At 39.3% G+C, this 20,136-nt stretch overlaps 3 protein-coding genes across 3 annotated transcripts; 1 reads left to right on the top strand and 2 right to left on the bottom strand.

Annotated features, from left to right (window-relative positions):
* The first annotated feature begins 4,908 nt into the window (after positions 1-4,908).
* On the top strand, positions 4,909-10,666 carry LOC104426861 (aspartic proteinase 39). The gene is made up of 10 exons (XM_010040035.3): positions 4,909-5,377; positions 5,889-6,018; positions 6,153-6,400; positions 6,975-7,199; positions 8,227-8,389; positions 8,470-8,543; positions 8,852-8,942; positions 9,545-9,620; positions 10,016-10,087; positions 10,338-10,666. Exons 1-10 carry the CDS (start codon positions 5,127-5,129, stop codon positions 10,487-10,489), a joined length of 1,482 nt encoding a protein of 493 aa, XP_010038337.2. The 5' UTR covers positions 4,909-5,126; the 3' UTR covers positions 10,490-10,666.
* Positions 10,667-11,392: 726 nt separating this feature from the next.
* LOC104426854 lies at positions 11,393-14,248 on the bottom strand. Its single transcript, XM_010040025.3, has 5 exons — positions 14,048-14,248; positions 13,231-13,460; positions 12,866-12,946; positions 12,358-12,708; positions 11,393-11,699 (listed from the first exon to the last, which is right to left on the bottom strand). The coding sequence occupies exons 1-5, from the start codon at positions 14,199-14,201 to the stop codon at positions 11,598-11,600; spliced, it is 918 nt and encodes a 305-aa protein (XP_010038327.2). The 5' UTR covers positions 14,202-14,248; the 3' UTR covers positions 11,393-11,597.
* A 488-nt stretch (positions 14,249-14,736) lies between these two features.
* LOC104434803 (probable protein phosphatase 2C 33) lies at positions 14,737-18,373 on the bottom strand. Its single transcript, XM_039307724.1, has 6 exons — positions 17,739-18,373; positions 17,233-17,609; positions 16,266-16,646; positions 16,057-16,174; positions 15,639-15,862; positions 14,737-15,530 (listed from the first exon to the last, which is right to left on the bottom strand). The coding sequence occupies exons 2-6, from the start codon at positions 17,320-17,322 to the stop codon at positions 15,060-15,062; spliced, it is 1,284 nt and encodes a 427-aa protein (XP_039163658.1). The 5' UTR covers positions 17,323-17,609; positions 17,739-18,373; the 3' UTR covers positions 14,737-15,059.
* Between the last annotated feature and the right edge of the window lie 1,763 nt (positions 18,374-20,136).

The following is a 20,136-nucleotide window of genomic DNA, read 5'->3' on the forward strand; positions in this document are numbered from 1 at the left end:
TCTCATCAATGAACCGCTCTAATCATTAAGAAAACCCGAGAGAGATCTTTGTAGACAATCGAGAGGAACTTATTAAAATACTTCAAAAGCAAGAAAATTCCAGGATGCATACATTAAAATTTCGTTAAATTAAATATAACATTTTCTGGAAGCAAAATTATGTACTACAAATAAGAGTGCCCGAAGTTGCTCTTTGAGATCCATTAATGCTCAAGCCAAATCAACGGGAAATAGCCGCTCAATCACAAGAGCTTTTCTTATAGGAATAATGACATAAAATAGTTATTAAATTTCGATTCAATATGCAACATTCAATTTGTCCAATATGATTTCTACGATTTAACTCAATTGTTCAATATGGTTTCTAAACTTTTGGTAAATATTTGAACAAGTCCCTAAACTATATGAAAATAACCAATGTTATCCTCTTTTTTTTTTTTTTTTTTTTTTTTTTGGATCGAAATCAATGAGATCCTTCCATCAAACAATTTATATATAGTTCAGTGATTAGTTTCAATATGTACAAAAATTTTAAGGATTACACCAAACAAATTAATGACATCACACGTTGGACTAAAATTCAAAGATCATATCAAATAAATTAAAAATTCATAAACCATATTTACACTTTAAAGATCATATATTTCAATTTTCCTTCCCCATACGGTGTTTCTACCGGCCACTTGGACTGGGCTTCCAAAATGGTATTCAACAAGCTGGGCCTTCGGTAATTTATCAATGAGCCCATTATTATTTAGGTACTTGGGCCTCCCCTGGTGACTCTGGTCAAGTTGCGAAGCATAACCCCTGAAAACATGGCTCTTAACTGGAACCTAACAATAAATCACCCAAAAAAAAAAAAAAAAAAAAAAGCTCGAAAAAGATTCCCTTTACGATAAAACGTTCTCTTTCGAAGTTTTGTCCTATAAAGCTCCTTTAGACAGGAAGAATTGTGGAGGATGTGTTATAATAACTTGATTCTCAAGTAATTTTATATGCACGATAAGATTCCTCTCGAAAAGTTACACGAGATGGCTCAAAATAAAAATTTATAAAATCATCCCAAAAAAGTTCCTCAACATTCTCCAGTGGACTTAACAAGATTGAAGCTTGCCTTCCACGTGAGCTTATGCTAACATGTGGGCATGGTGTTCGACCTCCAAGCTGCTTGAGGTTGGCAAAGCTAAAGTTGAACGAGAACTAGAGTTAGTCCACTTGAAATAGTCATATTCATCAATTGGCGAAGTGGCCTAGCAAAAGCTTGAAAATGGGAATCACGATCTCGATCTAAGGCTTTACTAGAAAAATCAATTCCGCACCACAGCAAAGGGGTTGGGGCAGTCTGGTATTGTGTTCAAATTGGCCCTTCGAGGCTTTTGAAACGAGAGGCACTTAGAGGAAAAGATGATGATGCGGAACTTAGAGATAAAGGGGGGAATGTTTTCTTAGAGAGAGAGAGAGTTGGAAAGAGCAAACCAAGTGCTCGGATTACAGTTTATATGTTGTTGTTGGTGGATAGTCGCTTTATATTGGATAGGAGGTGATCTTATAATAGCAAGTGGTGGAAGGATGCAACAAATGCGTTCATACCTTTTTGAGGGCTGGCACACATTCAACATTCTTTCCAAGATTGGATTGTGGGGCTGGAATATGTTATTGTCTTGCAGAATTATCTAGATCGCCGGTAAGTACCATTAGTATGCATTAGTGTTGGAGTTAATGAATGTTCAACATTTTAGATAGTAATATCACGTCATATGCTCCAATGAAATGATATCAAAGTGATATCTTGTCAAGATCAGACTGTTAGGTTGTAAAATGTCATTGTCGTGTGGGATTATCTAGATCATTGGTAAGAATCATTAGTATTCGTCAGTGTTAATATGACACGCATCAGGAGTGAATTGGTTAGTTAAAATCACCTTCATCAATTGCCCCTCCTCTATTCTCAGTCCCGCCGGGTGTAGTTGCCGGGGCCTTGGCTGTATAAGGAGGTGGTGCACGCACTATTGGGAAAGCGGACTAGGAGCACAGGAATCGTTGCGGGCATGTCGAGATGAGGTAGGCTGGTTGGGCATGTTTTCAAGTTCCGGACATTTCGTAGGGAGAAGAACAAAGCTATGTCCCCGTTCCCATAAATGGTTTGAAAATGGGAATCACGAATTCGGTTTGAAGCCCCACCGGGAAATCAATCTGCACTACAACAAATGGGTAAAGGCGTTGTGTCTCGATTGGCCCTCGCGGCAAATGAGGGAAATTTATAAAATAAAGAGAGAATACGAAGCGTAAAGAAAATGGGAGAGATGTTTATGGAAACAGCATACTCGAATGCCATTGAATGGAAATATATAGAACGTAACTCTTACTATGTTATTATAGCAACGAAGAGTAAACGATTGAAATAATAATACACTCCAAAATTCATTTCTTTTTATTAGAAAAAAACAAAATTAAATTGGAACGTCAAGAAATTGAAGAGCCGCGCGATCCCAAAGAAGATTAAAGGTTGGGCAACGCGATCCAATGCCAAGTTCGTGGCCGTCACTACTTCTCTCTCTTCTTTTTTATTTTTTTATTTTTGCCTCCTTTTCTTTTCCCAAAAGTCAACTCATCACACTCAGAAAATGGAAAAAATTAACCAAATTATATATATTCTATTAAATAATTTAATTTACAATTACATATGTTATATAATCGATATAGGGTAAAATGTCAGGAATATTTAGCTTACATTTGAGCTTTTGGAAGACAAATAATTTCCAAATATTTTCCTAAAAAAAAAATTAATCTATAAATCGATGATGTGTCCATTCACTCTACCCATGATTGTACACGTGCAGGATGTCAAATGATTGACATTGCAAGTTGAGCTATTATTGGCTATTCCGATTGATCCTCCCCACCTATCTAAGTTGCATTGGCCCTCATGTACCACGTAACCCGGCACTCAGGTCCACCATAAATTCATAAATTTTCAAAAAAAAAAAATTATGTTGACGATTGAGCACTTGATAAAAGAATTTAAAAAAAAAACGATTAGACAAGAACATTAAGATGTCAAAAAAACTTAAACCAAACTGACCTTATCAGGAAATTTCATGTCTCATTCATTTGAGGAGTTTGATGATTCATATTTCTTCTTCTTCCCTTCTCACTTGCAATCCTAAGAATTTAAAAAAAAAAAAGCCTATAATTCATAAATAGATAATATGTAAAGATTCGATCCAAAAATTGACAAAAATGAGGTCTCATCAAAGCAAGGTGTTGCTGTTGTAAGAGATCAGCAGACAAATTTTATCATTCTCCCAATAGCTTCATTATTGCACCATTGGATACTTTCATTCTTGGAGTTGAGTACAGAAGTTGTAAGTAGATTTGTACAATTACTGTTCATAACATAAATAGAGAACCTTGCAAACTAGAGCATCATTAAAAAAAAGCATATTTGATGTTTTCTTCGTGATTGGAAATTCACAATATCAATAATTAATTGGGTCTTTTGAAAGATTCTCCTCAAGAGATTAAGCTAATATGGTCTTTTGGCCATAATGAAGATTGCTAGAATATTATTGAATTTGTTGAAAAATATTTGTTTTGCGAGATGAAAAGACGGAAGATCTTGGTCATTCATAATTCTGATATGTTATCATACTCATGACTATGTTCGTATATCTATGCAAGCACTTGCATTGCAAAGCTAAGCTATTGTATAATACTTAACCTGATTGAATGTGTTCCACAATTAAAACTAACTTCCTATGTGGTTTTGCTAATTTAGCTTGTTCCTAAATTTCTTTGTCCAATAAATTTGAATTCAGCTCAGAATGAACATATATTGTGAGAGGATGGGAGAGATGTAAATGTGGTAGGCTAGGTTTGGAATAACTTGATGCGCAATCAGGGTATATACTTAGAATGGGAGAGAGAAGGGAGGGAGGGGGGAACACAACCCGAATCAGATTTTTCGGTTTGGTCGGTCTATAGTTTGGGTCAAAACAAGTGGGATTCCAAATGATTTTGTTCGATTCAAGTATCATGAAAATCTGAATCGAACCATTAACATCTCTTAAAGAACATATGCACTTTTCTAAGGTGATAGGGTTTGCTATAAAAAATCAACAGGGGAGTAAATTTTGTCAATATTCACCTTACTTTATTGGGTTTGATGTTGAGTTTTGATTTTAATTTAAATTTTAATTTACATTGCATCTAACTCACTTCAACCGGAAGTTGAATGATCAGATTGAGTGACATGGCCATGGCGTCAGAAGAGCCCACCTGTCCTTTACATCAGCATGTCGTTGGAAATTTACTGAATTCCGCGTTAGGCCTCAAGAAATGAAAATTGATCAAAGTGTAATAAATTAATTATAGAATTAACTTTTTTTGGATCACACCTAGAAATACATCGAAAAATCTTAAACCATGCATGCCGTAACATCAATATCCTAAACTTTTTTATTGTATCTCCAAAAATTTGAGTTGGCTATGACATCGACAGCCTAAGTCTTTTTCTTCTTTATTTTTGTCTCCCTAGGATGACAAATCAGTACAATTATGACTTATTGATGAGGCCAAAAAAGAATTTTGGGTAGTAATGTCATAACGAGCAAACTTGTGGTAGATAGAAGGGTATTTTTATGGACTGATGTAAGTTTGGAATTTCAGTAATCCAATGTTTTCTTTTTGGTATTTTCCTCCCAAAAAATTGATTTTGGCTACGACAGTTAAGGAAGAAAGGAAGGCAGGCAGGCAGGCAGGCAGGCAGGAAGGGAATGTATTTTTATATTATATGGAGGTAATGAAGGAAGGAAGGAAGGAAGGAAGGAAGGAGCTGGAACAAAAGCGAGAATAGAAACGTGAAAGCGCACCGAAAAAGCCAACGCCACGGAGAGAGAGAGAGAGAGAGAGACAACGGATGATGAGCACGAAGGGAGAAGAGCACGAGACGGAAGCTGTCGTTGTTCCTTGCTCTCCTCCCCCCCCTTATAAATGCGGCGATGCCCAGTTGGCGTGGGCTGCCTTTTTCTCGTGTCCCAAAACTCGCCTTCTCGCCAACTCATTCCGCAGAGAAAGAAAGAGAGAGAGAGAGATAACCCGGCTGAGTCTCCGGGCGCGGGAGCGACATGGGTCCGGCGAGATCGCTCGCGTCGGCGCCGGCGGCGGTGGCGGCGGTGGCGGTGGTGGTCGTGGTGCTCGGCCTGGCGGCGTCGGTGGCGGCCGCGGAGGGGAACGTGGTGCTGCATGTGCACCACAGGTTCAGGGGCCGCCGGCAGATGCTGGGCGCGATGAGATCGCACGACGCACGCCGCCACGGCCGGCTCCTCTCCGCCGTCGATCTCCCCCTCGGCGGCAAGGGCACTCCCACCGATACCGGGTGATTCCCGTTTCTCTTTCGTTTCGCCTCCTCACGGGTTTACAGCCCTCTCGTGATCGGTTCTCGTGCTGGTGTCTCCTGTGTTATAATTTGAGCTCCGCAATCTGTCTCCTCTGTCGTGCTTCCTTCTTGAGGCGGTTTCGAATTGTTCGTATGATGTCTTTTTTCCTCTCTTTTTTTCCACCACCTTTGATGTAACATACTCTCGTTGCCTTCCCGCATTTTGTACGTGCCGAGGCCTGTTTCACGTTGACTTCCTGGTCTTTATATCCCTGTTAAACTATATGTTGACTTTGGCAGCACAGGACGATGACAAGAGAGGCGTCGATGGTATATGGTTAATGTTTGTAAAAGTCCGGTCTGAAGTTCCGTTGGGATGATCCGTATTATATCAAAGTCTGCAACTTTATTGTTGGGTTCTTTTTAATTTGTTATGAGTCGAGCCAAATTGACTTGGATATCATGACCGTCCAGTTCCTTATGTAGCCATTGTTGGGTTATGTTTATGTAGCCTCTACTTTGCGAAAATTGGAATTGGGACTCCCCCCAAGGATTATTATGTGCAAGTTGATACGGGAAGTGACATTCTCTGGATTAACTGCATTGGCTGCGACCAGTGTCCCAAGAAGAGCAATCTCGGTGTATGTTGTTGTACCCCTTACATCTTTAAACTGAACTATGACAGATTGAAATGACCGTTCGACTTTGCAACTGGGATCTCGGAATCACATTGATCTTCTATGAGAATTCATTTATTATTCTTATCCTACAACAGGTGGAATTGACTCTTTATAACCCAAATGGCTCGAGTACAGCAGAACGGATCACTTGTGATCAAGAGTTTTGCACTTCCACATACAATGCCGCTTTTCCTGGTTGCAAGCCCGACGTACTTTGCCCATATAATCTTACTTATGGAGATGGAAGCTCAACTGCAGGATACTTTGTTGAGGATAATGTAATATTAAATCGAGTGACTGGGAATCTTCAAGCATCGTCCATGAATTCGAGTGTGATATTTGGGTAGGTTGCTCAACCAACAATATAATGGTTCTCTGAGAGTAGTAGGATTTCACATATTACACTAGGTAAGTGTAGAGAATCATGTCTCAACATGTTCTGTCACAGCCATTTTTTGCTCAGCATTGATTAGAAAGGGGTGAATCTCGGCTTAAAATCGTTTTTGAATCTCGGCTTAAAATCGTTTTTACTTAAATTAGCACTTATAGCAGCTGCTTATTTACTTGAAAAGCATCTTTACTAGTTAAATGCTACTTGAAAACTCATTCCAAAAAGAGATTGAGTGTTTGCCAGGCACTTGGGGATATAAATCCTAAAAGAAGAGACTTAATTTTACATTGAATTTGTTTTAATATGCTGGTGATCTCAATGGGCTGTTTGATTTGAACTAGTTTAACTTCTCTTGATTTTCAGATTTCTTTTTTAACACTTTTTTTCTGGTTTACATTCTTGAGAGTGTCGAATGCAAATATAAATGTTTTATTGCATTTTGTTATGAGAAGTTTCACTCTGATGCGATTTCACTTTTAGTTGCATGCTGGTTCTCTAATTTTTAACATGTTACATTGGTGAACAGGTGTGCAGCTAAGCAATCTGGAGGGCTGGGCACATCATCTGAGGCTCTTGATGGGATTATTGGTTTTGGACAAGCAAATTCATCCATGCTTTCTCAGCTTGCTTCATCAGGAAAGGTGAAAAAGGTTTTTGCACACTGCTTGGATAATACAAATGGTGGTGGAATATTTGCTATCGGGGAAGTGGTGCAGCCAAAAGTCAAGACTACTCCATTGGTACCTAATCAGTACGTGGCATGATCCTTGCACACAACATCTCATTTTACTTGTTACGTTATTGTTTGTTATTCTGCAATTTTATCATTGTTCTTTACATTGACCTTTGACCTAGCAGTTTAATATACCTAATAAGCTCTAGCCATGGCGACATTAATACAGTTTGACATACAATCTAGAAACTTCTCTAATGGCTCTTTATATGTCACAGTACTTACTCATTTTTATTCTGTCTCTCTTTCTGTCGTCTCACTTTTGTCCTAATTCATATTGTGCTTTTCTGGCTTGTTTGTCTCTTTAATTGTCACTGATTCTTATCATTAGCCGAAGGGTCCTTGTCTGGCATATCCTTCATTACTGTGCTTGTCATCAAAGGCTCAAGCAATTTGAGGATGAAGAATTAAAAGACAGGTTTTGCATAAGTAGCTGAAGATTATCTTGCAGTTTCATAAGGAGAACATAACTATAGTTATTGAAACTACTATAATCAAAACTAATATAGTTTTTAAATGGTATGAGATGCTAATTAAATAAAGAGATTGGGTGGTAATATACTCATAAAGATTCTCAGCAGCTCAGATTATTTAATTTCTTTGTTTTTCTTTTGCGGAAGACTTTTTCTTACACATTTGTATGCTGCTACATTATTCTGATGCATATTTCTAGCCATGTTAAAGGGTTCCCTTTGAAGTGATTTATATTGCTTAAATGCCTTCGAATATAATGACGATAGAAGGCAAGCCTTTTTTATGATTAAATACATTTGGTCCTTGAATTTTAGGTCTTCGATTTTTTATTAAAATTCCACAAAAGAAAACGAGGAGAGAATGTGCTGGTGATGTTCTTCCTTTCACTATTTGGCATCCATTCGTCTTCATTCGTACTGCATCATACTCTGTTCTTGGTTTGATCAGTTATTCATATTGAATCCTAAATTCATTTGTTAATGGCGTGATTCTACCATTATAGGCATCCATTAGCCAAATAGGTTAGATCTCAGCGTACAAAATGTGATTCTATTTCCATCAACTACCATAGGGCACATTACAATGTTGTCATGAAGGCTGTTGAGGTGGGTGGTCGTGTTATGGAACTTCCAACAGATATATTCGGCTTTGGAGGTGAGAATGAAGCAATAATTGACAGTGGCACAACATTGGCCTATCTTCCGGGGGACATATATAACCCACTTATAGAAAAGGTATATATTGATTCTCCTATATCTTCTACCCCTTACTTTTTTTCTCGGAATTTTTTAACTCCATGTGAGAACTTCATCAGATTATGGCTCAGCAGCCTGGACTGGATCTACACACTGTTGAGGAACAATTTAGTTGTTTCAAGTTTGTCGGAAGGTAAGGGCTAGGACAAGGTCTTTATCAGCATGAATGTGTTTAAAAATTTCTCCTGAATGCTATAAATCAGATTGCTATTGATGTGTACCGATTATTATTGGTGTCTTACCAAGTTAGTATTACTCATCGATAGGATGTTGTCTTGTGTATTGTTTGAGATGTTATTTCGATGTGTTTAGATGCATTTATTTTGAAAACAATGGGCTGGACGTTTTGAGTTGTTCAACCAAGAAAAGTATCTAAGTTCACTGAAGCCATGTGGATTTATGCCAAATCATCTTTCTTTTTCCTTTCCCTGTTTTCTTCAGTGTCGACAATGGATTTCCAGTGGTAAAGTTTCACTTCGACGGTTCACTTGCTCTAGCAGTTTATCCTCACGATTACTTATTTCGATATCATGTAAGTAAAATGTGCTCATTATTCTCCTATAACCGCCTTCTAGTCATGCTTGTTTTCAAACCCTTCATGAAGATTTAATCTAGAGAATTTGGCCTCTCATTTAATATTTACAGTGATGATGAATTTTTTAAGCTCACACTTCTTTTTAAATAGATTTAATTTCCTTTTGTCCATATTAAAAAGTAACTTCTGGGTTTATTCCTTTGTGGCATTGTTGCTTGTACTCACTTTTGCAGAGTTCCAGGTTGTGGATTACTGTTTATGAAAGACTTGGTTTCTGTAATACTCATTACATGTTCTACAGTTGATGTCAGTGCAGTGTGTCTAAAATCATCTTCAATCCTCCTCTTTTCATAATTATTGTTTTTCACTCACGGAGAAGCATATTTTCTTTCCTCAGTTGACTAAATGTAGAATACAAACTGAAATTTCACTTTTACCTGTTGGATGTGCATTCAGATAGTGCTATCCTAATAAACCAATTCTCTTTCTTCAGTTGCCTCAAGTGTAGAACACAAACTGGGATTTCACTTGTTATCTGTTGAACATGAATCCAGATACTGCTATCCCAATAAACCAATTATGACTTGAACATTTGACAGGATGATACCTGGTGTATTGGTTTTATGAGCGCTGAGATGCAATCTAAGGATGGGAAAGATATCACCTTACTGGGAGGTATATTCCTTCCTCTTGTAAACATAGTTTTTGTGCTGATATCATTAAGCATCGTGCTGTCCTCAGGTCTAATCACATTGGAAGTAAAGTGTGTATTCAAGTCATTTTAGCCAGTAATCTCTCAATCAAGCCTCCTAGAAGGTGAAAGTTCAAGAATGGAGCTAATACTTAATAATGTGGTGGAATGTCCATCAGCAGTGTTCATAGGAAATCAGAGGCAGGAAAGGGTCATGATTCTGTGGATGCATGAGCTTCATTTTTCATGGAGTTGAATTTGTTAATGACTGAGGAATGTTATGATGATACACACATGATGTCTTGATGTAGCAAACTAATTGGTATGATGGAAATAACCAGTTAAATTTGGCAACCCCGCCTACTTTTTTTGCATGCAGATTTGGTGTTCTCCAATAAGCTGGTATTGTATGATCTTGAGAACCAGACGATTGGTTGGGCTGACTACAATTGTAAGCGTGATTATATCTTTATTTTAGCTTCTGCCTGCTTGGTGTTTATTAAGTATTTTTTAGTTGAAGAGTATGGATATTGTTGTTGGGAATACTTACCCTGCAGAGTATTTCTAGTGCGTAAGAGACACTAACTCTGTTTCTCTTAGAATTTTTGAAGTACGAAATGTGGGTCGTAGTGTATGCAGGACATTTGAACCTCTTCGTTATTTCAGCTTATGCTTTTGGTATTTCCCATATCTGATTTCAGGTTCCTCACGCATCATGGTGAAAGATGAAAAGTCTGGAGCAACTTATACTGTTGGTGCTCATAATCTAGGTTCTAATTCCGAACTTGTCAGCCCGAGTATAGCAGCTGTCTTGCTGTTGCTAGCGGCTGTGCTGTATAATTTCATGTTGTAGGCATGATTTGAACCTGCTCAGCATGGCCGAGAGTATTAAGAAAAAAGCAAGAAACCTTGTGCAGCATTCATTCCTTTCCTTTTGTTTTGTCGGGCACATATCTTAATTGACGTTAGCAGGATTGGTATGATTTATTCAGGAAAGTGAAGAATTTATTTGCTACTTACATGCAACTAATTCTGCAGCGTGATTGCCCCAAAGACTCTGATTGATGCCTTCTAGATGAAGTAGTTTGTCTTCTTGAATTGGTGGATGCTTGTATTTGGTTGTTTTGGGTTAGCATCTGCTGTGCAATACAGCAAAACTAATATTCAATGAAGAGTTTTTCTTCCGACCTGTCTTAGTTCATCTTAGAATTGCAGTCTAGTGCCAAATACGGGCATTGGAGCAGACTTGCAAATGCTTGGAAAAAGAATGATGCAAAGATGAAGAGTCGTGCTGTAACCACTGATCAGATTATTCTGTTTAAGACGAGTCATGCTGTAGCCTAGTATCGGATTGTTCTAGTTATGTTGGCGCAGTCTTGGCAGCAACAGGTTACAGAAATCCAGGACCTATGCAAAAATCATAGTTTTCTTTTTAGCAAGTGCAGGTCAAAAAGTGTGATGAAGTTTGCCTCGGTTTCCAACTTATCCGATGCCGAACAGTAGTAAGCATCCTTCAGGTCGAAGAACCGTCCCGTGTAAATAATAGGGGTTAGAGCCTTTCTGGTTCTGCAATATGTGGACCGTCGTTCTTGTAGATGAGGGTCTTATGCATGTTTCCAAAAATTCTCTCTTTTTAACAACAAAGACAAGACGCCTAGTTGCTTACATTCGCTTTGCACAAACTCAACAATTATTTCCCAGGCCAACAATGATGAAATCCAACGTCATATAAACTTTCATCAAGTTTGGCGACGAATGAACAGCATAAAGTTTTACGGGGTCATACATATACATTCGAGTTAATTAGTCGGCAATTATTGGATCAAACATAATGTGACTAAAGGACACCAGGATGACAACTATACCATTTAGAAAACAAAAGGGACTGGCAGTGCAGTGACTAGCAGTTTCCATGAGGCATAAGTTCTCATACATTACTTACGGTAACTAATTGCTTTTATCTATAAGGTTGTCCTCAAGAACTGTACAACAAAATAGAGGACCGCCAGGAACAGCGCTATTTGGTAGAGGTCTTGCTGGAAGCCGTCATCCCTCTGAAAGAACTGCGTGAAACAGATTATGTGGAGTGTTAATGGGAGGGAATGAAAGAAATAAATGGCAATTGAACAAATTTCAATGCAGAAACTTAGAAATGGGACGTAGTTGAATGAAACAAATGCCTGTTCCAACTTGAAATGGCGAAAAGGAGGACACTTGCATGACAAGGCAAAAGATATAAGCAACTTCAAGAATCCTAAGAGTCCACTTATCGGTACTTAAGTCACAGCAGCAGCACCTTTCATAATCAGTGAGAAACTTTGCTCGGTGATAAACAGGAGTTAGAAACGACGATAATAAAAAAATGGATGATGAGGTAAAAATTATTGTGAAATATTATGCCTCTCGATTCATATGTGATTTTCCTAGTCTTCCCAAAATAGGAGTCTTTAATGCAATTTCATGTTCCAATTCACAGCTTGGAATGAACTTTGACTGACTCAATGAAGTGAAATAAAATTGCCACCCCTACAAAGATTGCATCTTTCCTATTCTTTTCAACTCATACAAGTCTTTTCATCCTTCCTTCGTTAATACCCACCCATTGTCCCATGTTACATGATGATGTATATATGCGTGATGCATGCTCAAAAGTGATGACTAATGACAGTAGGCATCAGAGTCAAAATCATTCTCTAATGGCTCTTTACTAGACAGACTTACTTTGGTTGGATCACCAGAGGGGTCAGGATAAATATCCATGTTCTCTTTTTTAGTTGACAAGCGGCTGGTGAAATTCTTGACATACTCCGTCAAATCTTTTCCAGTCTCAACTGTAGCAAAGAGACGCCGTGAAGTCCAGAAAAATGCTTGAGCGATAGGTGATGATGCTGACAAATCCCAAATTTCTTCGTGCTCGATCACTTGGCCACTGATCTGGTTCAAGGTAAATTTAGAGGTGACTTTGATTATTAAGTCCCCTCCCACACTTGAAATTGCGGATTTAGGCTTCCCTCTGATTGTCCACTTGATAATTAAGACACTCGTTGACAGCATCGCCATTTCTTGGACAGCCTGTAAAAGCACAATGACGCAGCAGATATTACATAAATAGGCACTGCACCTTCTAGAACAAATCAGCATGACTAGCACTGTCTATCCAGATCAAGTCAGGAGTCGGAGCAAGACTTCAACTTTGAAGCAATGCACACTTGTTTAAACATGAACTTACCACAGAGGGATTGTCCAATGCTCTAGTAACCCACAATGGTCGCTTATATTTCTCACGACCAGTGAAACTTCTAAGTGGATCCTGCAACAGAAGCAGAGTTCCATGTGATAAGAGCCATCAAAGAATGGTTCCAGGTGAGGAGTTTTGAACTCCTGAGGAGAAAAAAGAAATTCAGAAGCCAGATAGAAGCTCTGGATTATTAAGCCATCAAGTGATGAAAATATCAATAAGCAAGCGACTGTCCATTTGATGAATGATCATTTCGAACGTTTATATGCAGATACTAAATCATCATAGGTGAGTACGACGAGTCAACGATACACTTTATAGATTCTCTACAGGGTTGTGGCAGGACAAAATGATACCTTGTATTTGACAGACACAGCATATGTCCCCATGGCACGATTGCCTTCACGAAGTTCCAAGATATCACGGGCAAGTTGTCTAGCTGTAGACTCCACCAAAGGACTACTTATGCACTCAAACTCATTGCACAGCTCACCAAAATCCAGACCATCGATGATTTTATCAACCTCCGATCTTTCCAAACTGCGATTTTGGGACAACTCTGTCCCCCTCGATGAATCATTGGTAACTGCAACACAACCGACCATGATGCATATTGCCAGAAAATAAAAGGCATCAACGCTTCTTGTTCTTTAAAACAAAACGCAGCTCTTCTTTTGTAAGACAGCACAGAGCTGCCTTGCTTCTCCACTTTAATATTCCAGTTATATCCTAAACAAGCATTAACTATTCAGGTGAATATAAAAGGAGCACCGCTGCCAATTTCCGTCCAAATCCATCTCTCTATGAATAAGCGATGACCACATTTCTTTATCCTGTTTTTACAGATGCTACGAATGAAATGAAAGAAAGTTAGCAAGGATGACTGGAAGATTGCTGGGACATGTGGTGCCAATTCTGTCCTGTCGACTGGCAGAGGTAGCGGCGGTCGAGCTAACGTGTTGATTAGCAAGTTCATATATCCAACATAATGACACTACTTTTCTTCAAAATTTGAGCATGCACGTTTTGTCAAAATCATAAACCAGTTTACTTTGTTATGATAAATGGAATCACATCATTCCGAACGTAGTTCTAGAAATCATGCTGAAACGAGCGCTCACAAAGCATGTCTCATACAGAAAGAAGAGGCTGCAGAAATTTAAGTAGCCAAACCTCTGAGTAAAAACTTGTGGTGGTCCTGATGGGAACGAGGGGTGTAAGTCCGTGACCTGAAGACAAAAGAGCAAGCGTCGCGGCAGCAGCTCCGGCGAAGGCGGCCTCCGCTGGCCGTGGCGGTAGACGAGGTGACGAGAGCAGAAGCAGTCATATCCTCCCATTCTGGTATTGGTACAAGACTGTGGTGGGATTAAGAGCTTCCTATTGTTTTTGTGATATTTCTCCTCTCCCTCCGGATAAGGTGGGAGCCATGTAGTTGTTTTGACCACTTATTTCTCTGAGGGAGATTACATGGGCCCACAACTTGCATGACTGGATGTAGAACTAGAACTATGGCAAGGTTTAGCTCAAGCAGAAAACGAAAATTAAAGGAAATTCTGAATTCTATGCCCTGCCTCTGAGATCCTCCAAGTCCAAATTCAGAACTTGCCATTAAGCTAGACATTGTCAACATAAGCATACCTCAGATCATAGCTTCTGGTACATGGATATGTGAATTAGATTGTTATGAAACCGACACGGCATGAAAGAAAAAGGATCTCGAAATGCTTAGCCCTGATGGACAAACTGGAGCAAATCATCATTGTCAGTCTGTGCATCTTTTGCAGGAAGCAAAGCTGGAAATTGGGAAACTTAACTTCATCAATGTCCGACCAAAAAATTAAAAACTTTTTCATCAAAGACACTGAGGAACAAAGTTCAACTTCTACTAAATATGATTAAGATGAACACTACCACATTCATATTAACCATCATAATACATAATTATCAAAGAATGACTATTGACACGGTGGATTTTACAAAAATTGATATGCGGTATACACCAGGAGAGAAAATCCCCCAGACACTCTAATACAGACTGGGCCACCTCCCAGGAACAAATTAACAACTATCATGGACCCCCCAATAATCATCTCTGTGGCTACAAAGCACGGAAAAGGATTGCAGAGTTTATTCAGATGAAACTGAAGTAACAAAAAGCACATGAGCACACATTCTTAGCGCTTGATTACATATGGCTCCTCTTTCCAGCATTCTTCCTTTTGTCCTCCCTCTCTGGCACAAACCCGGGAAGATCTACTAGAGTGTTCCCACGAGACACTCCTTCTAGGGCAGACCACTCCGTTTCTGATTCTGACTGCATTTCTTCCAGCTTTGCCGCATCTTCATTGCTTTCTTCAGTCGTGATCTCTGAGTCACTTTCGATGGGTCTTGAGATCACCAGATCTTTCTCACTGATCATCTCAGATCGATCATCCACAGAAGCGAGCTGCTCGTGGGACTTTGCACTGGACGCAGCAGATGAGTTGCTCATGTCAAGGAAAAGGCAGACTGCAGCGCAGTCATCAACTTTTGAAGTAGGGTACTTGTGCCTCCAAGCTCTAACAGCACGCTCAACCAATGCTCTTGATGCAGAGGAACGTGCAGGGGCCGATGCTACTATTTCTACCACTTCCTTGTTAGACAGCACATCCCAGATCTGCATAAAATAAAAAACACACAAAAAAAAGGGTGAAGCTAAGGACATAAAGAAGATTGGAACAGAAGACAGAAGATGATAGGCATGAATTCAAGATGTGTCACCCACCCCATCGGTAGCCAAGACAATAAATTCATCTTTCTCACTTAGGCTGAGACATGACAAATCAGGCACAGAGATTAGACCAAAATTTTTAAGGCAGAAATCTCCAAAAGCCCGAGCCATTGCGAGGCCAGGAGAGTTATTGTTTGGCAACCAAACCCTGGCAACTTCTGGTTCATCTTTAAGTGCAAAAACTCTCCCCCTACATCGGCGAATCCTCTCTGCTTCCGCTGTGAGGGGAATAAAATAGACAGGTGAGTAATACGACAGCTTTGATATCTGCTTATATCAATGTGCTCCAGAATCAGATTCTTAATGCACTTGTTTATTATCTCAACATTCTTATCGTCCAATATACATGCAGCAAAACCTTCAGCTTATTCAACTTAGCAACTATTTTCAAGAAAGAGTAAGAAAAAGCAACCTGGAATGTTGGGTTTTAGATCCACAGTCAACTGAACTGCAATAAGAGAACCGTCTTTGTCTCGTGTACCCAGGACAGCTCTGGAGTCTCCCACATTTCCGATGACAACACGATGACCCTATTTAACAATCAAGTCATTCATGATCAAACAGGTAGATCAAAAGATCCACGCTATAGTCAATTACTGACATCAAGATGCAGAAGTCAACCTGTTTGACTAATGCAACTGCTGTAGTGCCACTGCAGAAGCAATCAATTTTCTTCTGCATTCTGAGTTCTCTATCCATCACTTTAAAAGCCTTCAAAAATGATTCTTTCAGCATTTGGACCTGCTTTTCTATTTCCTCAAGCTCAGCGAAGGCCCTTGGTTCTTCACCAGCAGATACGAAGGCAGTCTCTCCAGGAGACATGCCTCCCATGGTGTTGATGCTGATCTCTCTTTGGAGATCTTCACTGTTCAGATTGACTTTCCAGTGAGCACTTACTTTCAGCGGAAGAGAATCCCTGACTCTCTTTGCCACCAAATGACCAAATGGACCATGTCCATCAAAGACACCACAGAATATCGTGTCTGTCCTGGACCCGAAGTTCTAAAATTCCAAAAATTTCCAAAAATGAGCAAAACGCAATTAGAAGGCCCTATTATGCATTTGCCAACATCAACTCCAACACGTTCTATTCAGAGAAAATTGCCAATGAAAGACACAGAGAACACGCACTTACTGGATCAAACCCAAACGGATTAAGCAATCAGTTGAAACACATTTAATAGGCAAAGGTCATAGATATATAGGATTTTACACTTTGTAAGCAATTATATAAAAAGAGTTTCAGAAACTCTGCAATATTTTCCAATAGAAGAGTTGATAAACATGGTCATTCAATGCACGTGTCCAAGCCTAGCAGATGCATGAGCACGCAAGAAGTAAAAAGGAAGCTCTAAGCATATAATTTGGAAAAGGGAAAAAGCGTCCATATATAATTCAGACCAAATCGTGAACATGCCGGCTCATTCAAGAAACATGCTCGGCTACTTCAGCAATGCATCCTCTTTTCCTTAAAACGCACACAAGGCATCTCAAGATCATCCAGCACAATCATTCCACAAAAAGAAAAAACTACCAAGATGCCAAAGCACTGGTCAGCCAATTAAGAGGATAATCGGAAGGAGCAAACCTCCCAGACAATCATGGCATCCTGGTTGGTCCCTTTCTTTCCTTGAAGAGTAAAAAGAGAGGCGACCTCGCTGGAACCATTCAAGCACATCCTCCCCGGAAGCTTGTGCAGCGGTTCATCGGGTCCTCTCCTTAAGGGATTCCCAGTTCTCGTCGGAGAGCCATGGCCGGGGCTCCTGCTCTCCACAGGCAAGCAGGAGCCCCCTTTCAGCGCCCTGATGATGTTCAGAATGCACTCCAGGCCAGCCAAACAGCCGCACTCCCCGTTTTCCCTAGTCGAATCCGTCACAAACTACCGGGAAGAAGCTCACACAGCGCGGGTGTCGAGCTCGCGGGCCCGTCCGTGGGCTCAATCCGCTAGTCTTTCACCACCATCTTCTAGAGCACCTCCACCATCGACAGCTCGAATCAGGGACCAATCCGCCAATCCACCAGTCATCACAAATTATGAACTTTGAACCAAGTCAGCACAATGCATCTGAAATCTTGATCACCGCATTGACTCACCTCCAGATTCACACCGAACGAACCGGAAGCAGCAGACCGAAGCACATCCATCCTCATCTCACTGTCGCACAACGGACTCTCCGTGCATGGCCGCAAAGCTCGTCTTTTTCAGCCTCACAACTAAAGATTCTTCATACCCTTTGCTCCTATAGCCGAACCAAGGCCGAAAGAGCGCACGCCCAATACAGACAGCAGCAAGATCTATGTACCCGGAGGCGATGTACGGCCCTCACTCTTTGGAGCAGAACCCACGTCTCAAAGCATTACCCCTTCCAAGGAAAACCACTCGACAACACCCCCACCGATCTCAATGATCCCGAGGAATTAGAAGAGAAACTCCAATATGGGTCTTGGTATTTCGTCACCAGGTGAGGAAAGAGTCCAGCCTAGAGGGTTCGAACGGAGCAAAATCATTGAGGGTGGAACGGAACGTGAAGGGAAGAATAGAAGCGGAGACAGCCATGAACAAACACTTCAGAACGGAGAGTTAGAGAGAGAAAGAGAGAGGGAGGGAGGAGAGAGAGAGAGCATAGTCGAGATGGGAAAAAGGAGTGGAGAGAATGTAAACCAACGACGGCAAAATATCGCACGGAAAAAGCTCTCTTTCGTTGATGACTTCTAGAGAGAGAGAGAGAGAGAGAGAGAGAATCGAGCATGTTCAGCACAGTTGACAGAGTGCGGATGCCAGTTTTGGCCGTGTAAAAGCGATCTAGCATACTAAAAAATGAGATCCAAAGGAAGAGTTATGAACTTAATTGGGTCTATTTTGGGGATGGGATTGGATTTTTCTTTTCTTTCCTTTCTAATTATAAGATTTACTTTTGGTGTTTTTCAGTTATAATGTCTATTTTTGGTCATCCGTTTCAAGTGGTTTTATTTATTCAAAAGAATTAAGAAACTTTTGAATTGGGATGATGTTCGAGAAACCATCGAACCCACAAATAGATTTCTAGCCCTTTTGCACTTAATCAGATATGAGGAATCGAATCGGACGTCCATTGAATCTACAGTATCCTTGGAAAGCAAGAAGATTAAAAGGAAGAGTTATGGAGATTTTTAGGGAAGAAGCTTGGATTTCTTTTCTAAATATGAGATTTATCTTTGGTGTTTTTAGTTGTGATGTTTAATTTTTGGCGTATCATTTCAAGTCATTTAATTTATTTAAACGATTTAAGAAACTTTGAATTGGGATGATTTTTGAGGAACCATTAAACCCATAAAGAGATTTTTAAACATCGATGGAGAATGTTGTAACACCCTTTTGCACCTAATTAGATATATTAGAAATTGAATTGGACTCCCGTTAGATATAAAGTATCCCTTTGAAACCAACAAAATGAAACACAAAGTTACTGAGATTTTGAAATTGAGCTGCAAAACGCTTGTCAAAAGATTACTTTTTTTGGTCCCATTATTAGGAACGGGTTATTAATTAAATAAATAAAAAGAAGGTTTTATTTCTTTTCTTCTATACAAGTTTCAATGCCCTACTTTTCATATAAAAATAAATGCGGCCCAAAAATAAATTCACGAATTAGTTGGGGAGAGAGAGAGAGAGAGAGAGAGAGAGAGAGAGAGAGGGTGATGTTATACTTGTATTTTTATTTTATTTTTATTTGAAGTGTGCATTTTTCTGCACATTTATATGTGGATGTGATGGATTTAGGACCAAGCCGAGTGTATAAGAAAGGTATAGGCTATGGCATACGCTATCATCTATACTGATTACTAATTTTATAATTTTATTAGTTAAAATTTAATCTCAATTATTGCTTATTACTCTGATCTTTTCGTCCCCATTTTTTTATTTTCCGATTTTTTTTTCGTGGATATAGACTTATACCACGTGAATCACTAACCCACATTAACTAATTGTGAGACAAAATCATTTGCATGTGATCATACCAACTATATTCAAAGCAAGCATTTCTTTACTCATTTATTTTCTTTCAATTTGACAAAGTCCACATGAAATGTCACGCGAATTATTTAATAATTACCACGAAAATGACCAATTCACACAAGTGATGGGAGAGACATATTGTACAACACGTAAGTTGATAAAAAAAAAAAACACGTGCTAAATGAGCAACATTAATTTCCTAATGAAAGATTAGGTTCCACTCAACTAGCATTCTCCAATGAAATCCATCGTCTACCTAACTTTCAAAATCGCCCATTTCGAGAAATAAATTTATTTTTAAAGTAATGTGCCTCAAAAAGGAAAGAACAGACCGGCAAGAGGTAATTCTATAATATACATGTTGACAACAACCATATTCACTTTAATCATGTGAAATTGAATAAAGTGGTAGAATAAGTTTAGTTGCCCATAAAATTGGAAAATAAAAGTTTGCAAAAAAATGTCTTTTCTCAATGTTTATTATGTTTAAATAAA

The sequence above is a fragment of the Eucalyptus grandis genome, chromosome 2 (assembly GCF_016545825.1).
Source record: "Eucalyptus grandis isolate ANBG69807.140 chromosome 2, ASM1654582v1, whole genome shotgun sequence".
Classification (NCBI taxonomy): Eukaryota; Viridiplantae; Streptophyta; class Magnoliopsida; order Myrtales; family Myrtaceae; genus Eucalyptus; species Eucalyptus grandis.

Coding starts and splice junctions, on each gene's coding strand:
- LOC104426861 (XM_010040035.3), top strand. CDS start 5,127: ATGGGTCCGGCGAGATCGCTCGCGTCGGCGCCGGCGGCGGTGGCGGCG. Junction 6,019..6,152: donor CCAAGAAGAGCAATCTCGGT/GTATGTTGTTGT, acceptor ATCCTACAACAG/GTGGAATTGACTCTTTATAA. Junction 8,390..8,469: donor ATAACCCACTTATAGAAAAG/GTATATATTGAT, acceptor GAACTTCATCAG/ATTATGGCTCAGCAGCCTGG.
- LOC104426854 (XM_010040025.3), bottom strand. CDS start 14,201: ATGACTGCTTCTGCTCTCGTCACCTCGTCTACCGCCACGGCCAGCGGA. Junction 12,947..13,230: donor CTGTGTCTGTCAAATACAAG/GTATCATTTTGT, acceptor CTTCTGTTGCAG/GATCCACTTAGAAGTTTCAC. Junction 11,700..12,357: donor CCTCTGGTGATCCAACCAAA/GTAAGTCTGTCT, acceptor TGTTTCACGCAG/TTCTTTCAGAGGGATGACGG.
- LOC104434803 (XM_039307724.1), bottom strand. CDS start 17,322: ATGTGCTTGAATGGTTCCAGCGAGGTCGCCTCTCTTTTTACTCTTCAA. Junction 15,863..16,056: donor TCTAAAACCCAACATTCCAG/GTTGCTTTTTCT, acceptor TTCCCCTCACAG/CGGAAGCAGAGAGGATTCGC. Junction 15,531..15,638: donor TTGTCTTGGCTACCGATGGG/GTGGGTGACACA, acceptor TATTTTATGCAG/ATCTGGGATGTGCTGTCTAA.